This window comes from Heterodontus francisci, chromosome 2 (assembly GCF_036365525.1).
Source record: "Heterodontus francisci isolate sHetFra1 chromosome 2, sHetFra1.hap1, whole genome shotgun sequence".
In the NCBI taxonomy this organism is placed as follows: domain Eukaryota; kingdom Metazoa; phylum Chordata; class Chondrichthyes; order Heterodontiformes; family Heterodontidae; genus Heterodontus; species Heterodontus francisci.
This window is the reverse complement of record NC_090372.1, coordinates 175,283,135-175,296,734: the sequence shown is the minus strand read 5'-3', so window position 1 is coordinate 175,296,734 and position 13,600 is coordinate 175,283,135. Positions and strand designations below refer to the sequence as shown.

The 13,600-nt window shown below is 43.1% G+C and overlaps 1 protein-coding gene across 2 annotated transcripts in view; it reads right to left on the bottom strand.

The window, feature by feature from the left end:
- Positions 1-6,590: 6,590 nt before the first annotated feature.
- The window catches only part of apbb1ip (amyloid beta (A4) precursor protein-binding, family B, member 1 interacting protein), a 156,288-nt gene continuing 149,278 nt past the window's right edge, over positions 6,591-13,600 (bottom strand). For both annotated transcript variants that reach the window (XM_068013909.1, XM_068013912.1), the window contains exons 12-14: positions 12,999-13,113; positions 10,976-11,067; positions 6,591-8,195 (exon numbers count right to left, since the gene is read on the bottom strand). In XM_068013909.1, coding sequence (XP_067870010.1) covers positions 7,581-8,195; positions 10,976-11,067; positions 12,999-13,113 — 822 coding nt within the window. In that variant the 3' untranslated portion in view covers positions 6,591-7,580. The remainder of the gene's footprint in view (positions 8,196-10,975; positions 11,068-12,998; positions 13,114-13,600) is intronic.

Genomic DNA, 13,600 nt, shown 5'->3' with positions numbered 1-13,600 from the left:
AATTGATCCCTAGCAAAAATTTTTTAAAAAACTCTTAATACATGTTTTGGTATGGTTCAGTGCTAGAGTTCTAACATGTCCACATTAGAGGTCAATACCTTCCCAGACTGAGATTGATAGATTTCTACATATTTTAAACATCAAGGGATACAGAGATAATGCAGGAAAATGGTGTTGATGTAGAAAAACAGCCATGATCCCATTGAATGGCAGAACAGACTCAAAGGGCTGAATGGCCTACTCCTGCTCCTATTTCTAATGTTCTTAGAGCAGACTGAAGTAACCTGGGCAGTTTAAAAGTCCTATATGTTGAAGCATTAAGGAGTATAGCTAGGCACTTAGAAATAAATATCCGGCCAAAAGCTAGGAAAGCTGAAATCCTAAAACTTGTGGTCAGCCATTTTGAAATTGAAACTGAAGAACAAGGGACAGGCATAGAACCTGAAACAGACAGAATAGTCAAGATACAGCCGAAACTGCGGAGACTAGAGGTAGAATTTCAGGAAAAAGAAAAAGGGAGAGACAGGAACAGAAGGAGGAGAGAGATTTCCAGGAAAGGGAGAAAGAAAGCTTTCCAGAAGGAGAAGCAGGAGAGTGAAGGCAGCTCAAACCGAATAGGGGAAGATCCAATGTTCCCAGTGAAGGCACCGTTAGTGAGGGAACTACCCCTAGCTCAGGACCGAGTGCTGAGCTCATAAAATTCTCCCAGTTGATACTAAAGTTCAATTAGGGGATTTGGAAGCATGTTTCATCTCATTTGAAATGATTTCAAAGCAGATGAAGTGGTCAGCAGAGGGCTGGACCCTGCTATTGCAAAGCAAATTAACAGGAAAAGCCCATAAGTTTTCATCCCTATTGTCCAACAAGAGTTCATCAAATTATGAGATGACACAAAATATTTGTTCAGTTCCTCTGCCATTTCCTCATTCCCATGATAATTTCTCCTGTCTCTGCTTCTAAGGGACCAATGTTTACTTTAGCTACTCTCATCCTTTTGATATACCTATAAAAGCTCTTACAATCTGTTTTTATATTACTTGCTAGTTTACTTTCACATTCAGTTTTTTCCTTTTTTGATCAACTTTTTGTGCCTTTTGCTGGTTTCTAAAACACTCCATTAGACTAGGGCAGGAAAAGGGTCCCTGATGGAAAGCACAGAAGACCGGGCTGTGGCTCTAACTGCGGCAGTAGGTCCCTGTAAATCTATTGCTGTGAGTGCAGGAGAACGTATCAAAATCCCTGAGAATTACCAGGATTTCGTGTCCAAAGGAAAAGTGACCCCATACTCCTCGAGTGAGGCATGTAATCACATTGTTATAATTAGGTTTACAGGGCCACCCAATTCCTTCTGCTGGGAAAAGGCATGGCCTTTCCCTAGAGAGTGCATTGAAAGCCAAAGTATTAATGAACAGTCTCGGGGGAAGGGATATGCCCATACATTAATATCGGGTGCACCTGGGGTGCAATCTTGTTTCTGGATCGGTAACCGTGGGGATTGTCCATAGTTTACCTTTTTTTGTTTTTTTTTCCTTTTTTATGTTAAGGGGGTCTTTATTCCTCAGGCCCCCTTTATATACATTTCTTTTTAAATAACTTTATTAAAATCAAATAAATAAACAAAAAACTCAAATTAAAATGCCATTCTCCACGTTGACGATGCACTCCAGTCCCTGTGTCGCCCACCGGTCGCGGAAGGCCTCAAGCGTACCGGCGGACACCGCATGCTCCTTCTCCAGGGACACCTGGGCGTGAACATAACCTCGGAAGAGGGGCAGGCAATCAGGGTGGACGGCTAGTTTACCTTTTGACGGGGTTGACCTGCTCTGGGTAATGATCTGGCAGGGGCTAAGGTGGTAGCTTCCTCAGGGGTCTTAGAGAGGCTGAAAGAGGTCAGGGTGACAGAGCAATTACAGGAGAAGGTCCCTAGTATTTTTTCTGACTGTGTGGTGATCCGGTCCATGGCCAAACAAGCTCCGTCAGATGAGGCTGAACTGGCACTGCAGACAGATGATCCTGCTGTCTGGTTATCCAAACCCTTCCTTGGGAATTTAGAGGAACCAAAGGAAGTGTGAAGCAGGTCTTCTTGGTCGAGGCTCAGCAAGCTAACCCAACGTTTAAAACATTAGCACAGACTAACTGCTCAAACTGAAGCAGACGGAGTTCCAGAGTGCTACTATTTAAAGGATGAGGTGCTGAGGAAGTGGAGACCTCCCCTCAGACCTGCAGACCAACAGTAGACAGTGGTCCACCAGATAGTGGTACCACTAAGGTACCGTAGGGAAATATTGAAGATAGCCCACGAAATCCCAATGGCTTATCCTGTCGGCATCCGAAAAACCCAATCCCGCATAAGACAGCATTTTTACAGGCCACAACCTCTCAAAGATGTGGTGTAGTTCTGTAAAACTTGCTACACGTGGCAGATTGTTGGGAATTCCCAATAAAACCTGCACCCCTAATTCCCATACTGGCTTTTGGGGAACAATTCAACAGAATGCTGGTGGATTGTGTGGAGCCCCTGCTGAAAACAAAAAAGGACAAACAAGCACAGATCTGTCAGACAGTCAGGAAAGAAGAGGGCAGAAGTGATAGTGAGGATGTGTTAAAGGGAGGCCTGGAGGATTCCCAATTCAAACCCCCTACCATCTGGTTAGCTAGCACCGAAATGTTAGGGAGATTAGATACTATACTCTCCTATCTAAACGCAGAATGGAGAGGAAACTTAACAAGGCTGCTCACAGCATTTAAAGAAATCTGCAGGGACAAACCAGGGTGCTCAACCCTAGCCTTACACAATGTGAATGTAGGAGAGACCCCTGTCATAAAGCAAAATCCCTATCACCCAAATCCTGGGAAACTGACCCAGGTTCCAGAGGAAATTCAGTAGATGCTGGAGCACAAGCTGATTGAGCCCAGTCAGAGCAGCTGGAGTTCCCCAGTTGGACAGGTGCCCAAGCGTGATGGCTCAACAAGGTTCGACATTGATTATAGGAAGGTTAATGCAGTGACCAGAGCTGACTCCTACCCAATTCCTGCTGGGAAAATTGTATTGATAGAGTAGGAAATGTCACCTACATAACCAAGAAAGATTTGTTAAAAGGATACTGGCAGGTTCCTTTAACCACCTGAGCTAAAGAGATCTTGGCTTTTGTTAGCCCGGATGGCTTATTCCAGTGCTGGGTGATACCATTTGGATTAAGAAATGCCGCAGCCACCTTCCAAAGGCTGATGAACCAGGTAGTAGCTGGCCTGCCCAATTGTGTCGTGTACCTGGATGATCTGTTAATGCACAGTGACACCTAGGGGGACCACCTAGACCGCAGGTTACAGTTGGCTGACCTAGTTGTAAATATTGCAAAGACCGAGTTCGCTGAAGCTCAGGTAACCTACCTAGAGCATATTGTGGGTCAAGGCAAGTGCTACCTAGAGCAGCAAAGGTATAGGCGTTGATGGATTTTCCTGTCCCCACAACCAAATGGGAAATAATGCGATTTTTGGGGATGCATGGGTCTTACCACAAGTTCGTTCCAAACTTCAGCACTATAGCTGCCCCACTGACAGACTTGTTATAGAAAAAAGCAAAGGTAGTGTGGTCAGGGAGGTGCCAAACAGCTTTCGCAAGGCTGAAAGCATCTTAGCCAACGAACTGGTGTTCGCAGCTCCAAACTTTAAAAAACATTTAAAATGGCAGTTGATGCTAGTGAACCAGGGGTAGGTGCCGTCCTGCTCCAAGATGATGTATCAGGCATTCAGAGACCAGTTGGATATTTCTCCAAGAAATTAAACTGACATCGAAAGAGATATTCCACTGTGGAGAAGGAAACTCTGGGACTGTTACTGGCTCTCAAGCACATTGAAATATATGTCTGAAATGGATATAGATGGCTGGATTTTATAAGCTCGCCACCGATGCTTCAAAGATGGTGGCCCACCCGTGCGGGCCCCACGCCAAAGAGCCACCGCAATCTCAAGTGCAGTGACTCATTTAAAAAGCGTGGGCGGCCCCCCCCCCACCCTGATCATGCGGAGGGGGCGGGCTGTTCTTCCCTGGCAATGGCGTCAGCTGCCTCTGTGCAGGCGCTAACCCCATTTTTAAAGAGCTGTTGGCCTTACCAGCTTATTTAATAAATACATTTCTTTTGCCCCTCCCCCACTTAAAGGCCTGCTATCCGACCCGAACCCGATGGGACCCGACGATGTGGCAGTTTCGGGTCGGGTCGGGCCCCTCTTCCGGGTTCAGCTTTTGGACTTGGGTCAGGTCGGGCCGGGTCCGGGTCAGGCTGGGTCTGGGTTGGGCCGGACACACACGGTAAGTGCTCTGCTGGTAAGTATTGAAATTAAAAAACTTACCTGAGCTGGGAGTCCGGGACGAAACTGAGTCTGCGCAGTGAGCAAGTGACGTCTCTATGATGTCGTCACGCACACGCTGCACCTTCCTGGAGTTTCGGTGTCAGGAAGCTAAGTAAAGGGGCAGTTGGGTTGGGCCCGGGGCGAAATTGGAGGGACTCAGCCGGGTCGGGCTCAGGTCCGCTGTGGATAGGTCGGGTTTGGGTTGTTTTTTTCATGACCCGCCCCACCCCTGCCGTACTGATAGACTTACCTCCTCCCCACTCCCCACCAGTGTTGTGCCTCGTTTCCCTGGATGGGGGTCTGAAGGCGCGGGAGTGCCGGTCGCTGGGCCGAAGATCATGGTGGGCCAGCAAGAGGAGGCGTAAGTATATTTAAATTAATTAATCGATTTAAATATTCAAATTGTGGTCCCATTGCCCAGCGGTAGGGAGGCGCCATGGTGCCTTGCTGTTGTCGGGAGGATCGAGCTGGGCCCTGCTGGCGTCGAGATCCATGGCGGGCCTCATCCGGGGCCATCATCAGGCTCCCCCCCCCCCCACTGCCACGGATCCCAATGTGAGGGCTCCTTAAAATCCAGCTCAAAGAGACTGTAGCTTGCACCGACCACAATCCTTTGACATTTTGTGGAGAAATTCAAAACCCAGAATGCAAGGCTATTTTGATGAAGCCTACTTTTGCAACCTTACCACCTAAAGATTCACCACATTGCAGGGAAAAACAATGTGAGAGCTAATGCTTTATCCAGAGTCTAACTCAGTGCAGAATCATCCTGGACGAAAACTAAACCAGAGCATAGCTATGGCAGTGTGAGATTGTGAAGGGAGTATTTAAGGATGAGTGTGTGAATGTGTACAGTTTTCTTTATTTTTATAAATTTATAATGAAATGCTTCTGTCATCGCATTTCATTTCGGGAGTGCGGAGGTGTCACGAAAACGTGCTAGGTCGAATGATGATTTATTAATCCACCAGCTGGAAACCTGAATATTACTTAGACCTTGCAAGCTTCAAACTCTGTCTGCTGATCATGAGCACCAAGGCATATTGCCTGCTGCAGACTATAGTGATCAGTCGTTTAATTGATCTGTGTTTGATTGTATTAATCTGTTAAATCGATATTCACTGTGTTAAATGACCTAAGCCTGATGGGGGAGCTATTGTGTGGAGAGAACCTTCTGGAAAGAACAGACAGAGATCTCTCTGGAAGGAATTCAGTCAATTGCTGTCTTCCAGAGAACAGTGACGGCACAGTGGTTAGCACCACAGCCTCACAGCTCCAGTGACCTGGGTTCAGTTCTGGGTACTGCCTGTGCAGAGTTTGCAAGTTCTCCCTGTGACCATGTGGGTTTCTGCTGGGTGCTCCGGTTTCCTCCCACTGCCAAAGACTTGCAGGTTGATAGGTAAATTGGCCATTGTAAATTGCCCCTAGTGTAGGTAGGTGGTAGGAGAATGGTAGGGAATATGGGATTAATGTAGGATTAGTATAAATGGGTGGTTGATGGTTGGCACAGAGTCGGTGGGCTGAAGGGCCTGTTTCAGTGCTGTATCTCTCTATGACCACTGTATCAGTGTCCACACCTTCAAACCAGAAGCCTCAGGACCACCAAATTCAGCCTGAAGCCAGCTGAATAATCAACCTTCACAGACTGTATACCCCTTTTATTTCTCTGGGCTCTAATTCGACCCATCTATCCTTCCCCGCTGTGTGTGTGCAAGTGTGTGTGTGTGAAAGTCGGAGTGCATTTTATTATTTTACTTAGATCGGTTTAAGTACAATAAAGTTAACCTCTTTCTTTGTTAAACTCGAGAAAATCTGTCCGATTGGCTCTTTTTATGATCACAGCACCATACAATTAAGTACTCACAGAATTGGCAAGTATATCCACTTAAAAAAGAAATAGATCTGTTGTGGTCAAACAAGGAGAGGGAAAAGAGGGGAGCCCTTCGACTCCTTCTCACCTGATTGTAACAACGGTATGATTTTTTGATGACTTTAAAAATAACACAATAAAAGCATTAGTGACTTGATTTTAAAAAAACTGGTTAAGGTGCATCATGTGTGGGTTGCATCTTTAGTAGGCATTGATATAAAGCCAGTGAACTATAGCCCTTAACAACAAGATCATAATGTCAGCACCCAGCAAATATTTTGCACACCTTCATCTGAAATGAAAATGTTTGCCAGGAACTACTACTTTTTGAAAATAAAAATGAGGATAAGGCAAGTTCAAGATAAACACATTAAAAATTTGGCAGGATATTTTATGTTACTAGTAAGTAGGGGTTATTTAAACACAAAACTGCAACCAGTAATTTAAAAATACAACAATGAATGTTTCAAGAGTGAAACAGTGAAGATTAAATTAAGCAGGTAAATGATATGAACTACAGTTGACAGTCAATTAACATCTTTGCTCCTCCTGCCCGTTTATTTGTTTTTACAACCTCAGCCTTCTTATTTTCAGTGGACCCTTTCTGCTAACTGGAAAGGAATGGAAAGCAGACGGTTCTAAATCCATGAATGGTGGTTATTTTCATTAAATTCTAAATTTTCTTCCCTGCTACACTGAAAATGAAGAAGAAATTAGTTCTATAGGGACAAGAAGCCCTTTTGATAATTGGTCCAAATAGCCATTCTTCATTTGTGAGCCTAGATGAGGAGTTCAGCTGTTTGGCCACACACAGCATCATAGCTGAGCTGTGATCCTGTTTTCATCTGATCTCTACACATACCTACTTTACAGCAGGAAGGCAATCAGAAGTGGAAACTTCTATTTCATATCCCTCTAATCTGGAGATCATATAGAATGGCTTCAACATTGGTCTACCAGGTTGAACTAAATCAGCACAGATAAGGAACTGAAATTGGGGCCTTCCTGGTCTTTCTGGCTCAAAACCTCATCACATTTTCTTTCAGAAGGAATTTAAATTCACTCTCTTAAAGTAACATGGATACCGTTGTAAAACAAAACAGAACATCACATATGTACAGATGTGAAAAAATTAACATACCAACTGTATAATCATATATATATTTTCTTTGATAATGCAACATTTAATACATTGCTTGTTTCCACAGTTTTAGGTGCCTCCATTGTTCAAATGCTTCTTCTTGTCTTGTGATGATCAGACTACTGCCAGTATGAGCCTACTTTTTTCAAGCTGTTTTTAGTAAATGTTTCACATAAACTGTAAATATGAACACAAATCTTTGATTAAAATTGTTAGTGCTTATTCATTTAATGCAGCTCTTTTCTTCTGTAGGACTTTCATGAGATCTGACATAAGGTCTGGCTTGTCTGACGATCCACCTTCTCCAGGTCTAGAATTGGAGGTCACCATGGTATTCTCACTCCTTTTTGGCACGACTGGTCTTTTCACAACATTGATGGTTGGGTTAGAAGAAGGTGGTGGAGGTGGTGGTGGCGGTGGTGGTGACCCTCCAGAATTGCTGGTGAAACAAGGAGGAGGTGGTGGCAGAAAATCTGGAGGAGAATCTGGAAAGTTCTCTGGATCCGGAGGAGGTGGAGGTAAATCTGCAAAGTGAACGTTTGGTTTTGGTTGATTACTTGCACCTGAATTTTTCCGTTTGATTGCAGTAGGAGGTGGTGTTGCAGAAGATGTAGCAGATGGAAAATGTCGGGTAGGTGGTGGAGGAGGACCTGGAAAGAGCTGTGGCCTGGATAGTTTTGCTGGCATTGGAGGAGGTATAAAAGGTGGAGGGGGAGGTTCAAATGATGGAGGGGGAGGTGGTAGCTCTTCTTCTTCAACATGTGTAGATCCTTGATATACAAATTGAGCAGGTGGTGGTGGGAGTGTGCTATCAGTATTATATGTCGTCTTCTCCTTCGAATTGAAAAAAAATTTTATTATATGGGTCATACATAAAATGAATATTCCTGTAGCAAACATTGAACCTTTCTTGTTTTTCTAATTTTGTTATTTAACATTCCAGCTACTGGCCATATCTTTCTTGTTTCGTTCACCAAGTGTCTCAAGTTCCAACAACTCGGTATCTTAGGACCAGGTTTATTATCTGAATTAGAGAGATGGTAGCGCCCTACAGAGAGTACTGTCTCATAATCTGATGGGTTCATATATCTTTGAAAGTGACTTGACAAGTCGATAAAACTGTTAAAAAAAAACATATGGGACTCTTGTCTTTATAAATAAGGGCTGGATTTAATTGCCAACCACCACCCCCACCCCACCCCCCCCCGCCATGGAATAAGAGATGGGGGGCCCATAGAATTGTGACAAGAGGCGGGGGGGGTGGCATGCCCGTTGACTTCCCATTGAACCAAGAATAAGTCAGAGGTGGAAAAGGCTGAAGATGGCCTCACCGCCCAGAGGACAATTGAGGCTCTTAAGTGGCCAACCAGTAGCCACTTAAGGGCTTCTTCCCGCTGCCACTGGAATGAAATCAGAAAACAAGGCAACCTCCCTGTGGGCTTGGTGGTGCGGGGCTTCATCCATAGGCAATCCGTGGCCAACGGAGGGCCCCGGGCAACAAAGGCCTCCCCTCCATTAACAACCTCCCCCCCACCCCACCAACCCTCATTGACCACCCTCTGGCCTCCATCACTAGTGCCACTCCTGATCCTGCTGAGCTGCCAGCCCTCTGATTGGTCACCAACTCTTGGAGACGGATCCCTGTCCTTAAAAGGACTGAGATCCCGGCACCAGGCACGTAAGTGCCTGAATGCTGTTGAATCGCACTGGAGGGCAGTGGGTAGGGGCTCCAAGAGGCTGAGGCGGGGTTCTGCTCGCCTTTTCAGCATGGCATTGGGAGCCCTGCTGGCGCGAGCAAATCTAGCCCTATGCGTGCAAAGAAAGAAAAGAATCCGAAATCTTTATAAATCACTGATTAGGCCACAGTATTGTGTCCAATTCTGGGTACCACACTTTAGGAAGGCCTTGGAGAGGGTACAGAGGAGAATTACTAGAATGACACCAGGGATGAGGAACTTCAGTTATGTGGAGAGACTAGAGAAGCTTGTATTGTTCTCCCTGGAACAGAGCAGGTTAATGGGAGATTTATAGAGGGTTTCGAAATTTGTAAGTGTTTTGATAGAATAAATAAGGTGATTCTACTGGCGGGTGGTTGAGTAACTGGAGACACAAATTTAAGATCATTGACAAAAGTACCAGAGGGAGATGTGAAGATGTTATTTGTGCATTGAGTTGTTTTGATTTGGAATGTACTGCCTGGAAGCAGATTCAATTGTAACTTTCAAAAGGTAATTGGATATATACTTGGAAAGGTAAAAAAAATTGCATGACTATAGGGAAAGACCTGGGGGAGTGGAATTAATTGGATAGCTCTTTCAAAGGGCCAGCGTGGGTATGATGGGCTGAGTGGCCTCCTTCTGTGCCATAAGCATCTATTAACCTTTGATTCTCAGAGCTGTTCGTGCTCGCAACTTTGTCTGCTGGGCACCCTGCAGCAGATGAACTAACTGTGTGATTACTTGTGTTGTGAACTGAAGGTGTGAAATAAAGATTTTCTTTGACATTTGCAAGTACATGCAGAAGAGTCTATAAGTGTAGTTCCGGGATAGTGACAAGTGACATTGCAGCTGCTTTTGTTTTTGCCTTGTGAACTTACGTTCATCTTAAACTTGCAGCACAATAAGAAGCCTCACCTCAGGAAGCTTCCTTAACACTTGTATGATTCATATGGTACAATTTAAATGTCACCAAAAACAAGTTTAATAATGAAAGAGAAAAAAAACAACTGGCAGTCTATTCCATAAAACCAACTAATGTTTGGAATAAAATTAGCAAAGCTTCAATCCAAACACAAAAATACTCTACTTTTAACTGCAATGGAGGCAATTATCTCTCTTTAAAAAGCCTGCTTGAGTAGGCCAGGTCCCAGCTTCTGATGTGCATTACAAATATAGCTGAGGTCCGTATTGTGGGCAGAGCCTCTTTGGAAGTTATGAAATTAAGCGCAGGCAATAATTTTGAAGAGGTTCACCCATGCATCTTTGTTTCCCAAAAATCATACATCGTAAAGTCTGACCTCAAGCGCCTGATTGTATGCCCCAGGCCTACCAGCAGTCAGACTGCATGGTACCGGCAGTCTTGTACAACTTATCCATGCCATGTGCGCTTACTCATAAGGTGCATTTGCATTTCAGGCCCATTAGCAATGGAAAAATGTTATGTTTTAAGTGAAAAATTATTGTGCTCAGAAATGCAATTGGGTTCAACCTGTGCTTTCCCACTGAAGTAATTGCACAAGATTATCATGTGCATATCACTATTAGTGCAATGCAGCAGCTTGCTGGGACTACGGGCAGCAATCATTTGAAGAGAACCTAGTGCTCTTTATACATTGTGTTGCGGCAGTTGCAGCGAGCCAGGTTTATCAAAAACTCCATGTGCTCATTTATATCAGGGACACAGAGAATAGAAAGTAGTAAGGTGTAAAGTTAGCTTTTGAGAAACATTTAGATTGTACCCCACTGTAGCCGATCCAGCCAGTTAAACAAAAAATAGTATCTGTGATACAGAAGACAGTGTAGTCAAACTTTTAGGGAAAATCCATGCACTTACTAAGTGTTCAAGATTTCACGGAAATAATTCCGTCATCTCTCCTCAATTTTTACTGCGCTTACCTCTGCATGCTTCCAGTTTCCAGAATACGCAGAGTTGACTGGGTTCAGTGCTTGCTGGGCTTGTCCTGGGTGTCCATTTGCTTGAGGAGCAGCTTAATAACAATAAAAAAAAGCTTAATAGGAATTGATGAGTGACAGACAGACCAACATAAAACAACAAGCATTTATATGTTGCAATTTAGAAGTACACCTTAATTAAGTCAAAAACCTTTTATTCTAAGCACATAAAGCACAGTGAAATTAGAGTATACCTTATTTATTTGTTTTAAAATCAGATTAAAACTGAGGGAATGCAGGACTGGTATGCCACTTTGCTAAATTTCCAATTTCAATCAGGAAGGAGTTAGGTGGAGCATAAAGGGAAGAGGGGAAAAATGGCCTCAGAAATTCCAGCAGGCTGTTTACACACACCTCCTGGTGTCCAGCTGCTGAATGACATTGAAGGCATCCTGACAGCAGCCCGCTCGCCCTACTTTTTGGGACTGAAGAAATTTTTTCCATGGTCAAGGTGAGGAAGGGGAGCGGGGGGAAAAATATCAAAGGAATTTAACATCCTTGAAAAGAGTAAAGCGTATCCGTGGCTCTCTGAAATTATTTTTGTTGAAAAGCAGAATTTATAGTTAGGCTAATCCACCCAGTTCTCATTCCCTCCAGACCAGCTTTAGAGATTGATGTGATAGTGGCCTTATTATGTTGCTATACCCTCACTGCCTGAGATATGAAATGAGGCAGTAGGGGGAACTCTTCAACCCAATATTTTAAGTGGTGCCATTTGGAATGATTTGTCTTTTTAATTTAATTATTAATTAACAGATCATTGGCTGTCAAAGTACAATAACGATAATGCTTTCACAATTTACATATTTATAAGATACAAAGTTAAACTTGTGCATACCCCAATATGTGTACGTAAACATTGACACATCAGTGCATAGCTCTGAATTTTCATGTATGCAGATAAGACAATTTGGATTTTTCAAACTATGATCAGAAAGTTCTAGGTTTGTATACTTATGTTCTGGTGGCTATTCTTTAGCCCCAGCTTTGGCCTCATGTAACCAACAGTCAATGCATTGAGTACACAAAATATATATTTTGAACCATTGATCCTGACTGCAAAAATCCACATTCCAGACATTAGGAATTGGAGCTATGAGTAAACATTAAGGAAGTTGGACTCATCTCCATTAGTAAAGAGATGAATTAATCAAATTTTCAAGATTATGAAATAGAATTGACAAAGTTGTCCAGGCAAATTGTTCACTATGGCAAAGGGTTTAAATACCAGGGGACATGTATGAAAAATTAGACTAAGCAGCAAGAAAAGTCAGGTGGAATGTTTTCACCCAAAGGATAACAGTCATGAAATTAATTACCAGGAAAAGATGATTGAAGCAAACATTATACAGGTTCAGTAGACAATTGGATGATAACATTAGCTAAATATTGGTTTAGCTCTGTTGGTACCACTTTTGCCGAAGGTTGTAAGTTCAAGGTTCTCTCCAGGACTTAAGCTGATATTCTAAGCTGACACTTCAGTATTTAATGAGGGATATTTCAGATGAGATGTTGGACTGAGGCCATAGCTGCCTATTTAGTTGAATGTAAAGAATTTCATAACATTATATTCCACCCTCAACCAACACCAACATAAACAGGTTAACTGGATAGTCATGGTGTTTGTGCGACAATGCTGAGTTTGCTTATTAACTACAGTGCCTGGACTTCAAAAGCAACCAATTGGCCTTGAAACGCTTAAGGATGTTAATAAGGTGCTATACAAATGCAAGCTCTTTCTATTCTGAAAAGAGAAAAGATTGAGAGATGTGGTAGTTGGGTGGTGGGTGGGGTGCGGTGGGGGCGGTCCATGTATGAACATGAGATTGGTGACCTTTTTCTGTTCTGAACCAAATCACAAAACGAATTGAGACCATAAAATGTTAGTTAAATATCTGGTTCCTTCAACATCAATGCATTGTTATAAGAAAAAGAGTCTGTAAGCTAAACAAAACCATGCATATACCTGGAATCATGCTTGCGGTATTGATTGGTTCCACATTTGATAAATTCGCCCATCGTGATGCCAGACCAGCCCTTTGTACTGCCACTTTGTAATTGTCATACAATGTCTTACTGTACTAAAAAGAGAAAAGAGAACTCGTTATCCTCTATGACCCAGACAGTGAGAGAAAACCCTCATCCAATAGACTGTCAGTCTTAGTAAACCAATGTTAATTTTTGATAGGGATTTGCCCATTTTATTGCATAGGTGAACTTGGTTAAGTCAGATAAAGTCAGATAAGTCAGATAAATATTCGGCAAACAACTGTCATTTATTTTATAATCTATAGTTAGATTTTTCTAGTCTATAAGGAAGACTGACAGAATTATTGTATTCCAACAAGATACATGTAAAAATGTATCAATTTGGAACATAGGAACAGGAGTAGGCCATTCAGCCCTTCGAGCCTGCTCTGCTATTCTAGGTCATGGCTGATCGTCTATCTCAACCATTACTTTCCTGCACTATCCCCATATGCCTTGATGTCATTAGCAATTAGAAATCTATTGATCTCTGTCTTGAACAGACCCGGTGACTGAGCTTCCACCATGCTCTGGAGCAGA